Source organism: Narcine bancroftii, chromosome 2, assembly GCF_036971445.1.
Source record: "Narcine bancroftii isolate sNarBan1 chromosome 2, sNarBan1.hap1, whole genome shotgun sequence".
Taxonomy (NCBI): Eukaryota; Metazoa; Chordata; class Chondrichthyes; order Torpediniformes; family Narcinidae; genus Narcine; species Narcine bancroftii.
In genome coordinates, this window is record NC_091470.1 from 169,760,597 (window position 1) to 169,778,421 (window position 17,825).

Genomic DNA, 17,825 nt, shown 5'->3' on the forward strand with positions numbered 1-17,825 from the left:
ATCAACACCTTATGTTTGGTGGCATTGAGTGAGAGGTTGTTAGTACAGATGATCCTCTACTTACAACGGCTCGACTTAAGATTTTTCAAAGATACGATGGTACGCTGGCACTATATTTTATGATTAAAAATTGTTTCTTTCAGTGTGGAATAAAAGATATTCAACATTTAATTATAAATTAGACATTGTTTTAGATAGATTTGCCCAGCTGTAGGCTGTGGTAAGTGGTCTCAGCTCATTTAAGGTCAGCTAGGCTATAATGTTCTGTAGGTGCAGTATTCTTTTTCCACTTATGCTGGTTTTATTGGAACGTAACCCCATCGTAGGTGGAGGACCACCTGTACACCATTCAACTAAGTTTTCTATCTTCCTCCTGTATGCTGACTTACCCCATTTGCTACACCTCACTCCTGTGGTATTGCCAGCAAATTTGCACCGAGTCATGCAGTCATCAGTGTACAGTAAAGCAAATAGAGCAGGGGGCTACATATGCAGCTCTGTAATGGTTTGCCACTGATGGAGCTTGTGGATGAGGTGTTCTTGCCAATCCGCACTGATTAGGGTCTGGAGGTAAGGAAATCAGGACCCAATTAAACACTGGGATATTGAGGTTTAGGTCTTGGAGTTTGCTCATTAGTATTGAGGGGAAGATGGCGATGAACTTCAAACTGTAATCAGTAAAGAGCATCCTGATGCGAGCATCTTTGCTTTCCAGGTGTTCCAGGTTTTTGTGTAGATAGAGTGTGTGAGATTGCATTTGTGTCGACCTGTTACTGTGGCAGGCGAATTGAATGGAGCCACGTTGTCAGACAGGAGCTGATAAGCTTCAGCATAAGCTGTACAAAACACTATCTCTGCGGATGAGAGTCCCACTGGTCAGTAGTCACGTAGGCAGTCATAATTCCACATGCCAATCCATTCTCTAAGCTAGTCTGCCTTTCGGGCAATACTCCTTACACTGAAATAAGCACACCTCAAAATACTGCCACCATGCACAACCACAAGGATATTAGCCCCTCTCCAGTTTAGATGGAAACTGGACTGCCAGTACAGGTCCCACATTCCCTAGAAGAAAGCCTAATGATCCAGATATCTGAAGCCATCCCTCCTACACCATCTCTTTACCCACATGCAAAGCTCCATTTTCCTCCTATTTCTAACCTCACTCACCCAACCTTGAAAGTCCTGTTCTTCAACCTACCACCAACTCCCTGAACTCTGGTTGTGGGGCCTCATCACACTTCCTGCCACGGCATTGGTCCCTACATCTGGCTGCTCAGCCTCTCTCTTGAGAATGTTGTGAACAGTACCATTTTTAAAACAAGATATAATGTACCATTTTTAAAACATTTGTTAGAGATTTAGACTAAAAGGAATTTATTGATAGGTACGAAAGGTAAAATATCAGTTCAAGCTCCAATATATCAAAATAAATTGATTCTTTTTTCGTTGAATAATCAATTTTTAAGAGAATGCCAGATTAAAGGAATAAAGTTGTTCCAGGATTGTTTTGAATGTGGTAAATTTTTAATCATTCAATCAACTTAGAGAAATTTGGAATTTCAGTGAATTCTTTATTTGTGTCCTATCAAATTAGAGCATTAGTGAAAGATAACTTAGGAATTTTCATTTCTCTTCCAAAGTTAACAAAATATGAGTTTCTGATTTCTCATTCATTAAATAAGGGTTTTATTTCGGAGATGTATGCATTGTTGCAAGACACTATAGATAAAATAAATTTAGATAAATGATTTAATTTGTGATATTAATCAGGCTGATTGGGAGACAATATGTTTTGATGGTCTGACTAAATTGCTGAATGTAAGATATAGTATAATTATAATTTTTTGCATCAGTTGTATCTGAACCCTGAGAAATTTAAAAAATATGGATTTAGTGATTCAGAATTGTGTTTTAGATGTGGAATATGTGTAGGAATATTTTTACATTCATTTTGGCTTTGTGATAAGGTTCAATTATTTTGGCAAAAAAATTAGGGAATTTCTTCAAAAATTGTTTAAGATCCAATTTTTGCTAGATCCAAAAAATTTTTTGTTGGGTTGTATTGCCCCACTTACTGATTTGGGGTGGGATAATTTTCAGACAGCCTTTCTTCGTCTAGCATTGGCTGTAGCACGTAAATGTGTTGATTTCGTGGAAAGACGAGGTTGAGGCAAATTTAATTTGTTGGCATAATGAGGTCCTGTATTTATATGGAGAAAAAAAAACTTGTATGATAATGACTTTTTTATTAAGATGTGATTGCCTTATTTGAAATGTACGAGTTTGGTAATATCTTAAATTGTTGTATGGGTTTCTTTTTAGATGATTTTTTTTAATGCTTCCTTTGTGGAGTTTGCTGAGGGTGAGTGGAGGAGGGTGGGTTAGTTGTAGTTTTCATTTTTATATTATGGACCTTATTTAAAATTTTCAAGAGAAAAACTTATACAAAGTTTAAAAAAAAAAGAATGCTGTGAACTCAATTGGAGACCACGGCACCTGAGAGGCAATATACTGTCCTCTATTCTCAAAATCCTTCACAGAGCCTCTTACCTATTTTCCTAACTATCGGATCCCCTATAACTACAGCTTTTCTTCTCCCTTCAGAGTCACAGGGCAGACTCCGTGCCAGAGGCCTGATTGCCGTGGCTTGACCCTAGCAAGTCGTCCCCTCCCCCAAACAGGGGTATACAGACTATTGAGGGAAATGGCCATAAGGGTACTCTGCACTGTCTGCCTGTTTCACCTCCTGCCTCCAAGGTGTGATCGCTTCCCTGTAACTCTATCACCCCATCAGCCATCTGAATAATCTGGAGTTCATCCAACTCCAGCTCCCTAACATGGCTTGAAAACAACTGCATTGGATGCACTTCTCACAAATGAAGTACTGTCGACTTCCCTGACAATCTGCATAGTGCAACAGCAGCATATCTCTGCCCTGGTTGCCATTCCCATCATCTTTAGGCCTTTTTCCACAGAAAATCCACTTAATTTGCATGTGAACGACCCATCTTTCAAGGAAGCTCGGGTTGTTCACACTGAGCCAAGAAATAACGGGCAAGTGCAACCTTTTACCTAAGCAAGCCAGCATCCCAGAGCAAAAGAAGGCAGGACATAATACACTACAGCACTGGCATCCTGTGTGAACCCTTTAAGACAGAGGCCCTTGCAAAATGCATTGGCTTGGATACTACCTGCCCTAGTAGTATCAGACATGGGATATTTCATTTAAATAGGAAGGTGAAGTGGTTAAAAGGCAGTTAATTCATATATTTTATTAGCTGTGTAAAAAGGGCTATGAAATATGAAAAAAACCTGCCCTTACCTGTGCCTTCTGACTCCTCGTTCCTCGAGGCTCATCTTACCTCAATTTCTGCACCACCATCTCAGCCTCTACTCAAAGCCTTACGACCCAATGGCTCGAAGTCCCACTCTTACATTGTCCACTCCCTCAGTGGCTGCTCCACTTAAACTCTCCTTCCGTTTATTGGCCAATGGAGGAAATTAATCTCCTATCTCTCCCAGTGTTTATTAAACATCTCTGCTCTCGTTGAAAGTCCCATTCTCACAGCTCCCATCAGAATAATGTGTTTTGTGGATTTCATTTCCTGAATTAAACCGATCTATTTTTTAATATTACAAACCAAGGATTTTGTTTCAAAATGCCACATGGTATTAGTAGTCACTATTAATCATTTTGTATTTGGAGTTTTGTATTTAAAATACCAAGTGAATTTTATATCAACATTACCACAATTACTTTTCCACTGAAGCAACAAAAGAAACTAATTGTAAGACACCAATATATCATCTATTCACTGTGGGCATGGTTAGTGAAAGGAGAGTGATTTATCAGTTCCCAAATACAGTCTGATTAGTAACATGATAAAGTAATGATGCTTCAGCAATGAAAAATATTTCATGGAAATTTCAGGTCCATTCTGTGTTAATAATGTGGGTTTTTTTTTAGTATCAGCCTGAGAACAATTGGAATCCTTCAAGACGTGTTAAATAAATCAAACTAATAAATTGTATAAGGTAACCAATGTACATCAACAATAATATCTAACTAGTAAAGTGCATTGAAAGTATACTTTAAAACGGGTACCGTACATACTTGTGTCATGTGTTTTATCATACCAGTGACCTCAACTGAATTTTGAGTTCTTCATATCACACTGGTCTTGGATACATAACTTATACATTCGGCTTGGAGATTGAAAGTTCCATATGAGAATTTCAACTTTCAGTTATGTATACAAATTGATCATACAGTATCAAATTTCTAGGCTGGTTTAAAAAAATGGCTAATAAAATTAAAAACCATTCTTGAAAAGAATTAACACATCCACTTTAAAAACCATCTCAGTGGCCTGAATGAAGGAGACGTGCTAAACTCTATGGAACATAAAGACACCAATGTTGGTGATTTCCAGATTTCAACAGTATAGATATTAGAAATTAGCTCAGTGACAAAAGAGGGTGAAAATGGGAAAATCAGCACAATTTTCAATCTTCATTGCAATCTAAATATCCCAATAGGATGCAAAAAAAACTAAATGTACTATTTGAAGAATTGTACCCAGATCCACCAGTATCCAGGATTACCACACAAAATTAATTGGAAACCTTGGAAAATTGCTTCCATTAGTTGGTAAATTGACTAAGTAGGTATTTAAGGACTTTAAGAGCAATGAAGGAACCCAAAATATTTTATTTTCCCAAAGAGCGAAATGAAAACATAATAGACTATAGTGCAAGCAACTCCTGATACAAGCTTCACAGCAATGGTTCTCAAAGGTAACCTTCATCTTTCCTCTCACATAGCACTTTAAGTATTCCTTATGTCATAGGTGCAATGTGATTAGTAAGGGATTGCTTAAGGTGGTAAATGGGTGGAGAGAAAAAGGTTCAGAACCGCTGGTCTACAACATGATATAATTTTTTTTAAAGAATAAAATGTAGAAGAGAAGGTATGCAGGACAGGGGCCAGGGAGGCCTTGGGAGATTAAATATGAGATTTGGTGGCCAGTTTACCATGCAACCTCATGAACCATCTCCAATTCAATTTAAGTGACAGTAAGATTATAAGCTGGTTTAGTGCAAAACTAGTTTGTCTGAAGAGCAATCAATAGTACAGGTATGGTGGACAGAAGTCCTCCTTGTGTGCAATGATGAGAGGTTATTGATGTCAGTTAAGTGCCCCCCAGGAAGACCTATTGCAGTAAATTTTAACTGCACTGCATCAGTTATATAGATGCTACAGGTGCTGATCATTCCAATTAATCATGTAATGACTGCAAGCATACTGGTAGCAAAAGTCATTTTCAGTGCCCATCAGGGGTTCAGTGCTAATTTTTTTTTAAGTGCCGGAACTCACCAAAAACTGCAACAAAGAGGTACCTGGAGCAGCCCCCCCCCCCCCCCCCTGAGGTGCCGGAGCAGCGCTGCACCGCTGGTGCCCATTACCACTGCAAGCCAGAGCAATTCAAAGTAGGAAGATTGTGAGGTCATCCTGCATGCAGTGCTCATTTGACATCCGCTCTCCAAAAATAGATTTCAACATTGCAGCCACAATGAATGTCTCAGATCTGAGATCTTCCTTTGCATCCTGTTTTTTTTCCAGGGTAGTCCAGGAGATATTTGCGATATTTCTTTACTGTCTATTATTGCATTGGGGAGTTCACAGATTTTTTTTTCTGAAGCAGAAGAGCTGATTTGATCTTATTGACTTTGGCAGAGAGCAGCAGGCAAAAAGAACATGCAGCTTTTCCAGAATTGCACTCAGGCTATACTCTAGATTTGAATCTACCCTTACTGAAAAGGATGTGAATCCTTGCATGGACTTTGTGATCGTACACAAGCTAAATTGACAATTGTTGCTTAATATCCAAAATAAGTCATGCAATCAGTCCGCTGCGCCATCCAGATTGGAGCACTTAAAGGGTTGCCCGACAAGAGGCAAATTGACTTGCCACTCTCGATTCCAGTGCTCAATCACTACATCAGTAAATTGCCAAGTAATAATGAGACAAAAAGCTTGATGGTAATAATGCATTAGGAAGTAAAATGAATCAAGAAACCCGTGGGTTGGTAGGTCCTACTGCTCTAAATTGCCGCACATCATGAGATAACAATATTGCACTGAAAAACAGCCCCACTCAACATCTAGTTACATTCACGATAATCTTTTGCTGCTATCCAACCACAAAATTGCTTCTATTACTGGTCGACAGTGAATGCCAACACCATTGCTTCAAGACTGCTCAAGAAGCAGAACGTCTTTTTGCTTGACAAAATAAAAAGAGGAACCAGGTGAGATCGGTTTGCACACTGAAGATCAATTTATTTTTTAAAATATCTACCAGGTAGTCAGTGCCGCATCATCGCAGAAGATGGCCCAATGTTCGATCCCAACCTCATAATACATAGTGACGACATTCTCCCATTTTTTTCAGTTAATTTTATTTGATTGGGACGGTCCCCATAAGAAAGCTGTCTTAACAACCTGCCTGCAGGATTTGAAGTGACTGTGAAACTAGCAGCAAGCTTTAAACACCATATTCCCTTTACTGGATGTATTTGTAGAATCAACACAGAAGCCCTGGAGAAGCCAGGTGCAAAGACCATGTTATCAGATTCTTAAAAAGACAGTGCATCATTTGTTCAAGAGGCCATTTAAGGAAGCAGCACAAGAGTAAACAGCTCTTCAACCTCCTTTGTGGGAATGAGAAACCCACTTGGCCTCATTGTGTGGTTATAGACAGATGTCAGATTTCCTCCTTTTGCTTATAGAAGGAGAGACCACTGACTGACCCATGAAAAGGGTTTTAAAGTTGCAGAATACTGCATTCTACATGACTGACCCACGAGAAAGGTTTTAAACTTGCAGAAGAAACATTGCACTCTACCACAACCAACGCACAAAAAAGGTTCTAATGGCAGAAGAAGGCATTCATCTAAAAAGAACATTTCTCTGAAGCACCTGGAATAAAGGTGTCATGAGTAATCAACATACTGCCTCTTCTGGTCTCTTTCACCTACTTCAGGAAATGCTAACTTCATCCAGTTAAAGCCTGCGTGTCTGACCCAGCCTAATCCTGCATGTCACATCCACTTGAGGCCTGCATGTCTCACCCATCTTAAAGCCTGCGTGTCACATACATCCAAGGCCTTTGTGTCTCAATCATCTAAAGCCTGCGTGTCGCATCAATTTCAAACCCATGTGTCACTACCGAATTTCTGAAACTGAACTTTGAACTGCCTTCCAAGAATTGAGCCTTGAGCTGTAGTGACTTGGGGTATTCCACACACACCAATATATTTGTGCAAAGTTAGAGTTTAAGTTAAATAATTGTATATAAATTTAGTTAAGTTTAGACAAGTTAGTTAAATTAGAGTAAGTGTTATATAATTGTTGGTTAATAATTAAAAATATTATTTTAAATACAATACCATCTGGGCTCATTTTATCTCTGCTGTCAAGTATGTAGCAATATAATAGTTCATTTCCAGATGCTGCAAGCCACAAACAGCATTTAGACAAAGGTTGACATAGGGCAAGCAAATTTCACAGCATACGTGCCAGCCAAAGATTATTGTTAATAAGAACAAAGCAACTCTCCTTGACATTTAGTGGCGTAACAATTGCCAAATATACCACAATCCATTTCCTGTGGTCACCATTAACCAGCAGCTGAAGGAATGAACCATAAACCTGCAAAAGTAGATCAGTTGCTGGATGTTATGTGGCAGGGAATTCACCTCAATGCTCCAAAGCTTTTCTATCACCTTCTAGGCACGTTAGGAATATGGTAGGATGGTTTTCCTGAATGAGCACATTTCCAATTAAAATTAGACATCATCCTGGACAAGCAATCAACTTGATTGGCACATGATCCTCTGCCTTCAATACACACCATCAAATGCACTGCAGGGCCTCACCTAAATAACTTCAATTCACTTGATAAAAGATGAGTGAAACAAGATATTTGGGATATTATCACATGCAAGTTCCCCAACTGCAGATCATTGTGACCCCGAAATACACCACCAAAAAAAAATAACTTTTAAAATAAATAAAACACAGATTATTTGAGATACCAAAGGATCCGCCTGTCTTTATACACGATTCCCAAAAGGCTAATCTCAGATTGAGAAAGTAAATATGAAACCTAACAGAATGACATCATTTATTGTGAAGGGAATTGAAAACTAAAGTAGAGACAATATGTTTTAATAAAATTACATCTGTGGAACCGCATACCTGTACAGTAAAAGGCTCCCAACTTAAGGATGTAAATGTGTTAAAATCAGCTCAGATAAGTCATTCTAGGTAATTAACAATAAGTGCATTGCCTCATGACAAGGGAGAGAGGGCAAGAGAGTTTACAGTCATTGCTTTTGTGTTAAAAGTGACCCATTTGAGGTAATTTTTTTCCCCAGAAGGCCACGAGTCTTTGCAATGTTCTTATTCAAAAGCTGGTGAAAGAAGTCTTTGAATATTTTTAAAGACAGAGGTAAAATTACATTGAAAATATATATCATTGCAAATTGTCCCTTGAATTTTTTTTATAATGCAAAATTTTTGAAATTGTAGCAGCCCACAGCCATCGCTGCAGGTCGACAGAAGACCCCATTTGAACATGGCAATCGAGCAGGCTTCACAAGGCGTCAGTGGCCTATTCCTTTAGGCCACTGCAAAGTGTGCTCTGCCAGCCAATCGCTGACGACTGATCGCGAAAGGGCACAAACCACACCTGTCAATGACGCTGCAACAAAAACGGGCATATCCAGCCAATAGCAGACAGCAGGTTGTGAGGGCACCAGAGCCTGAAGGGACACGGGTCACACACCTGTCAGTCATAAGGCAGCCAAGGTCTGCCTGACTATATAAATTGCTGCACAATTTATACCCAATTGACCTACAATTCCCGGTAAGTTTCAAATGGTGGGAGGAAACCGGAGTTCCCAAGGAAAACCCTCAGACAGCACAGGATTGAAACCCTCGACTCAATCACTAGCGCTGTAAAGGCGTTGTGCTGATCGCTACGCCAGCAGTGCTGCCCTGAATAACATTTATATTCATATTTCACATAACTTGTTGGAAATCATCCCTTGGACCAGATTTCTTCAAAATCCTATGATGACCTTAAATACTGACCTTTTAGCCTTTTGACTTCTATCTGAATCTGATGCAAGCTTCTGTCTGTCTGGTAAGTGAAGAATGCCAAACCCACATGAGAGGATTTGTTCATTTCCTTCACGCTTCTTTGCAATAGCCACCACCTCGATAATTATTGCAATGTGGATACAGTTTAGGGATGTGTGAAAATAAACAGCCTGAAAAAAAGACAAAATAATTAAAAATATTAAACTATTAGACTATGATTGAAATATGATTAAAGTGCAAGAATTCTTTCTGTCTACAGTAACACTTTCTGACATTAAAAAAAACCTTCAGATTAGCAACTGCACAAAGTTATTACTAATTTAAAATTATTTTGTATTTTGGATTAATCTGAGAATTACTGAACTAAAACTGACAGTGCTGAGGAATGAAACAATTTTCAATGCATAAAAAGGCATTATTGACCATTCCCAGGTGATGAATGGATTCTGTCTTATGGACATGTTCAATATTGGAAAATATAAAATCACTCAATATGTTAACCACACCTCCATAGTATTGTAATGAACATGAACATTTATTTATTATCTTCTCCTTCTGAACTACCATGGTACAATGACAGTCGATGTTCTCTGTTCAATGTGCTTGAAGTATCAGATTGTTAAATTGTCTAACAGAGTATCATTGCTTAAGTATCAATAGAATGCTTGTCAATTCCAAAGCAACACTCTCAAGTGGCTTTCCACAGTGAAAATGATAGCCTGCGTTCTTAAAAGACAACACTGTCTGATTATTGCAGAGGTTACACGTAGACACTTTTTTCTTCAGGCCCACATTTCATGCAATAATATTTATGGCAGCTTGGTCGGATGTATGGGATGTCTATTGCATACAATCTCTCTCAATAACAGAGCATCACAGCACAGTAAAGGCCCCATATATACCAACAAATAAAAGCTAAACAGTCCCGACCTCATGACCCTCTATTTTTCTTTCATCCATGTGCCTGTCTCAGGGGCTCTTAAATGCCCCGACTGTTCCATCCTCACCACCACCCCTGAGAATGTATTCCACACACAACTCTGGAAAAAAAACCTAACCCTGATATCTCCCATTATTTGCCCAAAGGACCCCAAATCCAGCAGCAATAGACATTGACCAAGACAAGTGATTTTTAAAACAAAAGTTATTTTTAATCAACTTTAAAGATGAAAAATAGAATCAAACTTTAACATAAACGCTACACTAACCTAAATTAACCCCCTTCTAAGTGCACATGTATGTAATGTGTGTATAAATTTAAGAAATGTTCTTTGGTTCACAGTTCTATCTTACTTCTCCTTCCAAGTTCTCTGGATGCCGGCAATTCTTATACTGTGCACAGAATTCAACATGTATAAAGTTCACCAGGCTTTGGTGCTTGAAAGGTAAATGTTTATCACTCAGGAAGGTTCTTGTAGGATTTGGAGACAGAGATTTGCTATTCCAGGATTTCCACAACTGAGGTACCACCATTAGTCACCTCAAGGTCTCTCTGATGAAACTTGCCCCATCAGGGTTTTCCAGATGGTAACTTCTTTCTTCAAGCTACCACAGAGTTCCATTCCTCTTATTCCAAGAGAAACATCAGACAGATAGCACTTCCAGCCATCCACTGCTTTTGGAACTTTTCATCAATTTCAATCAGCTCTTCCTGTTTAATTCCTTTTCAGTCACACACAAGCTGAGAGGGCTTCTTTCTCTCCCTCCCTCTCCAACTGAAACTTCCAGAAATCCCCATGTGATTTACTTGCAAAACTCCCACCTTCTTCATGCAAAACTCCCACCTTCTTCATGCAAAACTCCCACCTTCTTCATGCAAAACTCCCACCTTCTTCATGCAAAACTCCCACCTTCTTCATGCAAAACTCCCACCTTCTTCATGCAAAACTCCCACCTTCTTCATGCAAAACTCCCACCTTCTTCATGCAAAACTCCCACCTTCTTCATGCAAAACTCCCACCTTCTTCATGCAAAACTCCCACCTTCTTCATGCAAAACTCCCACCTTCTTCATGCAAAACTCCCACCTTCTTCATGCAAAACTCCCACCTTCTTCATGCAAAACTCCCACCTTCTTCATGCAAAACTCCCACCTTCTTCATGCAAAACTCCCACCTTCTTCATGCAAAACTCCCACCTTCTTCATGCAAAACTCCCACCTTCTTCATGCAAAACTCCCACCTTCTTCATGCAAAACTCCCACCTTCTTCATGCAAAACTCCCACCTTCTTCATGCAAAACTCCCACCTTCTTCATGCAAAACTCCCACCTTCTTCATGCAAAACTCCCACCTTCTTCATGCAAAACTCCCACCTTCTTCAGCAAACAGGAGTTCTTTCTTCTGCTCAAGCTGTTGTTAGATAAAAACCTAGGAGTGACCTTCCTGTAAGCACCCTGCAGAAACGTACTTGTAGCCAGCCTGTCTCCAGTTCCAAACAATGGTCATTCATTTTATGATGTCAGTTCAATTAACACCTACTTGTGAAAGGTGCATAACATTCTCCTGTGATCTTCACTATTTCTTCAGTCTTTCAAATAAGATCAGTTTTAAAATGTGTGTATGTATGTAAATCTTACTCTACTTTAAATTTTACCAAATTCTCCCCAAATATTAATCATTACCCCCCCCAAACTTTCCTCCCTTCACTTTAGAATTTTGTAGACATCTATTAAGTCACTTCTTATCCTTCTTCACTGCAAAGAAAAAAAGCCCGATTTGTGCCTCATAATACATATTTTGTAATCCAGGCAACATCCTGGTAAATCTCCTTCGCATCCTCTCCATAGCTTCCACATCCTTCCCAACAAGCACTTTTTCCAAAAAGTTTAGTACACCAGAGGACAGTGCATCCAACTTCTATTGATTACAGTATTTCATGGTAGGGGTTACAACTATATTATATAAATTTAAACCTGCTTATTTCATTGAGAATATTGCATACTAATCAGTCATATGTTGATAGTCGTAAAAGTATGTACATTATTCATACATCATAGACATAGATTACTTTGTTTTATAATTGATTCTCATCAAAAGGAAAAGTTTTCAAGAGCGATGGATAGTACATAGTAAGCAATGAGGATATTATGGTGCCACTAGATTTTGAAATATGACCAAAATTGAACTTTCAACCAAACAAAACTAATTATTTTAAAATTTATTTTTTTAAAAACTAGATGCTGGAAAAAAAAACACAAAACAGAAAATGTTGAAGACACTCATCAGATTAGGCAGTATCTGTGCAGAGAGGATCAGAATTACCGTATTCGACAGCATACAAGACCCCCAATTTCAGCTGGGAATATTAAGAAAAAATATTTTAGTGTATTTATGGGTAAGCATTTAAAACTTGGACAAACATGCAACTAGGAAAACAGGAAAAATAGTTTTAATAATAATGCTGCTGTAACTTGCAAGAGAAAACAAAAGCAGTTTAGCTATAGCAGAAAAAAAGCTGTTGGGCCTGCTCTCCCGCAGCAGCCTGTTGTCAATCCTCACTGTCTTTCTCTCTCCTAGGGGAGCTGGACGGTGGGGCCAGTGCAGGGACCAATAGCGGGACGGTGGGGCCGGTGCAGGGACCAATAGCGGGCCGGTGCAGGGACCAATAGCGGGCCGGTGCAGGGACACATAGCGGGCCGGTGGTGCAGGGACCAATAGCGGGCCGGTGCAGGGACCAATAGCGGGCCGGTGCAGGGACCAATAGCGGGCCGGTGGTGCAGGGACCAATAGCGGGCCGGTGGTGCAGGGACCAATAGCGGGCCGGTGCAGGGACCAATAGCGGGCCGGTGCAGGGACCAATAGCGGGCCGGTGCAGGGACCAATAGCGGGCCGGTGCAGGGACCAATAGCGGGCCGGTGCAGGGACCAATAGCGGGCCGGTGCAGGGACCAATAGCGGGCCGGTGCAGGGACCAATAGCGGGCCGGTGCAGGGACCAATAGCGGGCCGGTGCAGGGACCAATAGCGGGCCGGTGCAGGGACCAATAGCGGGCCGGTGCAGGGACCAATAGCGGGCCGGTGCAGGGACCAATAGCGGGCCACTGGTCTCCTGACAGCCCGCCACCAGACTTCCCACCCCTCCAGCCCGCCACCAGACTTCCCACCCCTCCAGCCCGCCACCAGACTTCCCACCCCTCCAGCCCGCCACCAGACTTCCCACCCCTCCAGCCCGCCACCAGACTTCCCACCCCTCCAGCCCGCCACCAGACTTCCCACCCCTCCAGCCCGCCACCAGACTTCCCACCCCTCCAGCCCGCCACCAGACTTCCCACCCCTCCAGCCCGCCACCAGACTTCCCACCCCTCCAGCCCGCCACCAGACTTCCCACCCCTCCAGCCCGCCACCAGACTTCCCACCCCTCCAGCCCGCCACCAGACTTCCCACCCCTCCAGCCCGCCACCAGACTTCCCACCCCTCCAGCCCGCCACCAGACTTCCCACCCCTCCAGCCCGCCACCAGACTTCCCACCCCTCCAGCCCACCACCAAACTTCCCACCCCTCCAGCCCACCACCAGACTTCCCACCCCTCCAGCCCGCCACCAGACTTCCCATCCCTCCAGCCCCTAACGTAGATGGTGGTGAAGCTAGTGAGCCACTCAGCGACGATAATCACTGTCGACGTTACTCAACATCATCACCCTAAGTTCAACCGTATACAAGACCCAAGAGATATTTCGGAGATATTTTGGGGGGAAAAAAGTAGGTCTTGTATGCTGTCAAATATGGTAATATTTTGGGTCAAAGGTCATAATACAACTTAAATTTAAGTAGCAGAGAGAGGGAAGAGTAAAAAGGATGCCCATGACTAGGTAGAGATAAATGTTTCTCATTAACAGAATGTCTTCAGAATGACCTAGTCAGAGTTGTACTGCATAGTAATAAGCCCTTCTGTCCAGCAGAACGTCAATCAAAACCTACCTCACTAGTCTGCATCAATTCTATATCCCTCTATGCCTTACTCATTCAAGTGCCTGTCAACATGCTTTTGAAATATTGCTACTTTTCCTGCCTCCACCATCTCCTCTGGCAGTTCATTCCAGATGCCACAACTCCTCCTTTTCACTTCAAACCAATGCTCTCTAGTTTGTGACACCCCTAACTCAGGAAATAGGCATGGGCTATCTATGCTACCTCTACCCTTCAAAATTTTATCTGCTTCTATTGTTACGAGCCCAGAGGACCCCAAAACCCAGCAGCAATAGATATTCACCAAGACAAATGGTTACTTAAACAAAAGTTGCTTTTAATTATCTTTAAACATGAAAACAGAATCAAACTTTATCTTATCACTATTGACTTAACTAACCTAACCCCCTTCTAATTCTAAGCGCGTGTGTATGTAATGTGTGTGTAAATTCAGAAAAGTTCTTTGGTTCACAATCCAATCTCACTTCTCATTCCTCCAAGTTCACTGGTTGCAGGCAATTCTTATACCATGCACAGAATTTAACATTTCTAAAGTGCATCAGGTTTTGGTGCTTGAAAGGTAAATGGTTACCACTCAGGAAGGTTCTTATTGGTTTAGAGTGAGATTTCTTGTTCCACGATATCCACAACTGGTTCCTATTTAATGAGCACTCCAATGTCTTGCTGACTAAACTTGCCCCCTTCAGGGTTCTCCAGATGATAACCTCTTTCTTTCAGGTCTCCAAAGAGTTCCTTTTTGTTTTTCTTATTCCAAGTGAAACATTAGACAGTCAGTCCTCTTCTTTTGCATGAACCCAAGGGCTATGACCAGGCCATATTACAAACTGGCTTGCCAGCTTGTCCTGTTCCAGTCCCAGCTACTCTTGCTGGCTGTAACATGTCCAAGTGATCTCTGTATCTCTCTCCCTCTGAGAGAAAGCCAGTTTGACTCTCTCTGCTTGCAAAACCATATGACCCTCTACAACAGCAAGCTCTCCTCCAGGCAGCAGTGGCTCCAGCATGCTCTTTCATCTGTTGCCTTTTGCAAACAACAATCCATTAGTGAAGTTTCTTGAGCACTTGTAAAATATCTTGCAAAAGCTGTGTAGCCGATATGTCTACCATGAGGGCAGAGCTCCAGTATTTTAAATATCTGTTTTAAAGTGTTTGTATGTGACCTACTCTAACAAACCTTTCCCAATTTATCTCCCAAAAATATATCTATATATTCTGTCACACTATCATGTCATCGTTTAGCCTTCCAAGCGCCAGGCAAAACAGATCCAGCTTATCCAATCTCTCTCAAGAACTCATGCCCTCCAACCAAGAGAATAACCTTGTGAATTATTTCTGTATGGTTTCTGTACGACCTTCTTCTCACGTAATAACTTGAAATGAACAAAAGACCAAGTGCAGCCTATCCAACTTTTTTTTCTTCCTTAACTGTCTTCATTGATCACTTCTCACCTCTGACTCCCAGTTCCATCCTCCACCTGTCTATCATCACTCACTCTACTTGTGTTCACCTATCATCTACCAGCCCACATCACATCCCTTCCTTAAAAGTATCATTCGCCCTCTCCACTCGTTCCTGATGCATGGCCTTGACCCAAAACGTCAACCAATCTTTTACCTCCACAAACACTGCCTGACCCACCTAGCTCCCCCAGCAGTTTGTCAGTACACATTTTAGCATCTGCAGTTTCTTGTGCTGCACGTTAAAATTCATCCTTATTAATTCAACACACAATGAAAGTTAAAATCCAAAGCTATCATTTTTTTTCCCCCACACACACCAAAGCAATGACTATGCTGCTTCTTTCTGGTATAGTTAACTTGGAGATGCTTATTAAACTTAACCTGAACAGGAGCCTAATACATATATATTAATTGCAGTTTCTTCTTTGGCTTGGCTTCGCGGACGAAGATTTATGGAGGGGTAATGTCCACGTCAGCTGCAGGCTCGTTTGTGGCTGACAAGTCCGATGCAGGAAAGGCAGACACGGTTGCAGCGGTTGCAGGGGAAAATTGGTTGGTTGGGGTTGGGTTTTTCCTCCTTTGTCTTTTGACAGTGAGGTGGGCTCTGTGGTCTTCTTCAAAGGAAGTTGCTGCCCGCCGAACTGTGAGGCGCCAAGATGCACGGTTTAAGGCGATATCAGTAGTATTAATATAAAGGATGCTCCAAAGCCCCTGAGCATAAAGCCTTGCAAAAGGTAGTAGACACAGCCCAGGACATGAAAGACAAAACCCTCCCCACCATCGAGAACATCTACAGGGAATGCTACCGTCAGAAAACAGCAGCAAACGCCAAGGACCCGCTCTGTTCGCACAGCTGCCATCAGGAAAGAGGTCTCAGTGCCACAAGACTCATACCACCAGGTTCAGGAACAGCTGCTCTCCCTCCACCATCAGACTCAACAATAAACAGAGATTCATTTACTTTTCCACTTTGTTTTTATTTGCTTGTTTCTTTATTTGTTCACGTGTACATTGTGTAGTTTTTTTTGCACTACCAATAAGTGGTGATTCTGCCTCACCCACATGAAAAAGAATCTCAGGGTTGTATGTGATGTCATGTATGTACTCTGACAATAAATATGAAATCGGAGTCTAAATGCAAACAGGATCACTGCCTGGCACTGACATTCAACTCAAGATCTAACTGGCAGAAAGCAGAAGCCTTCATTAAAAACTAATTCACCACTAAGAAAATTTGACCTGAGGCTATCCAGGTTTTTCTGTTTTCTACCACTTATTCAATAATCCAACGAAATTTAGACCAATCTCTCAACTGCTACTTAAAGGTGCTTTCATAGCAAAATGGTTACATGCACCAGATATTGCAGCAGTTAATTTACTGTACATTAACTAGGATCAGCAATGGCATACTGGGATAACTTGAAGTGGTGTTTTATGAATAATTTAGTCGTCAGAAGGCTAACTAAAGCATCAGAGTAGCTACTGTGTGGCAATAAATTCCATGTCATTTATTTTTCAGTTCCCCTGAAGCGAAGCAACCAGCCACAGTGCATTCTCCATCTGGTGATCAGCAATTTCCTCAGCCAAAAAGACAGCTTGACCTCACCCTGCAGACAATTCTCTCATGGCAAGCTGGTAGAAGGCACAATTCAGCTAATGTAAAATGACTAGGTCAGAGATCGTCTTCTTTTAGTTGAAACTTTTATCTAAAACACAGAGCCCAAAACAGATGAAGAACAAGTTTGTTCTACTTCAACAATGCTGCCAGAAATTCTCACCATCAAATCTAAATGAACCTTTTAAGAAGACATGTGTATTAAACAGCCTTTTTTGGTTGCAGTATTATTTTTAAACAGTGTAATTTAATAAAGAAGCTTAAAGTGATGGCCTAGAAATTCAATTGTGCAGCTTATTTTTACAAGATCAACTGTGAAATGCAACTGGTCCTTGCATTACAAAACTGTTCCATCCATATTCAAGATTCAATTTACTCTCATAGTAATAAAACAGAGTTGTATTACATGAAGTTTCCTTTTTGACTGCTGCACAGCAGACAGTTTCGCCACCGGCAGGAATTGTCTAAGCGCCTCTTACAGTCAAAAGCAGCAAGTTACAGAGAGAGAAGCAAGAGAGATCCCCCAGAGTCACTGAAGGTCCGTAGCTTCGCTTCCGGTACTTCCACAGCCATACAGAGTCCAGTCCAAACCACTGGCAACCCAAGCTCCAGATCCAATCCTTTGACAGTCAGGAACCCATCAATACCCTCGGCAC

At 41.2% G+C, this 17,825-nt stretch overlaps 1 protein-coding gene across 1 annotated transcript in view; it reads right to left on the minus strand.

Moving 5' to 3' along the window:
- Positions 1 to 17,825, minus strand: part of nphp4 (nephronophthisis 4) — a 346,370-nt gene that overhangs the window by 249,680 nt on the left and 78,865 nt on the right. Inside the window, exon 3 of the mRNA XM_069919049.1 lies at positions 9,164 to 9,342. Within this exon, the coding sequence (XP_069775150.1) occupies positions 9,164 to 9,342 (179 nt within the window). The remainder of the gene's footprint in view (positions 1 to 9,163; positions 9,343 to 17,825) is intronic.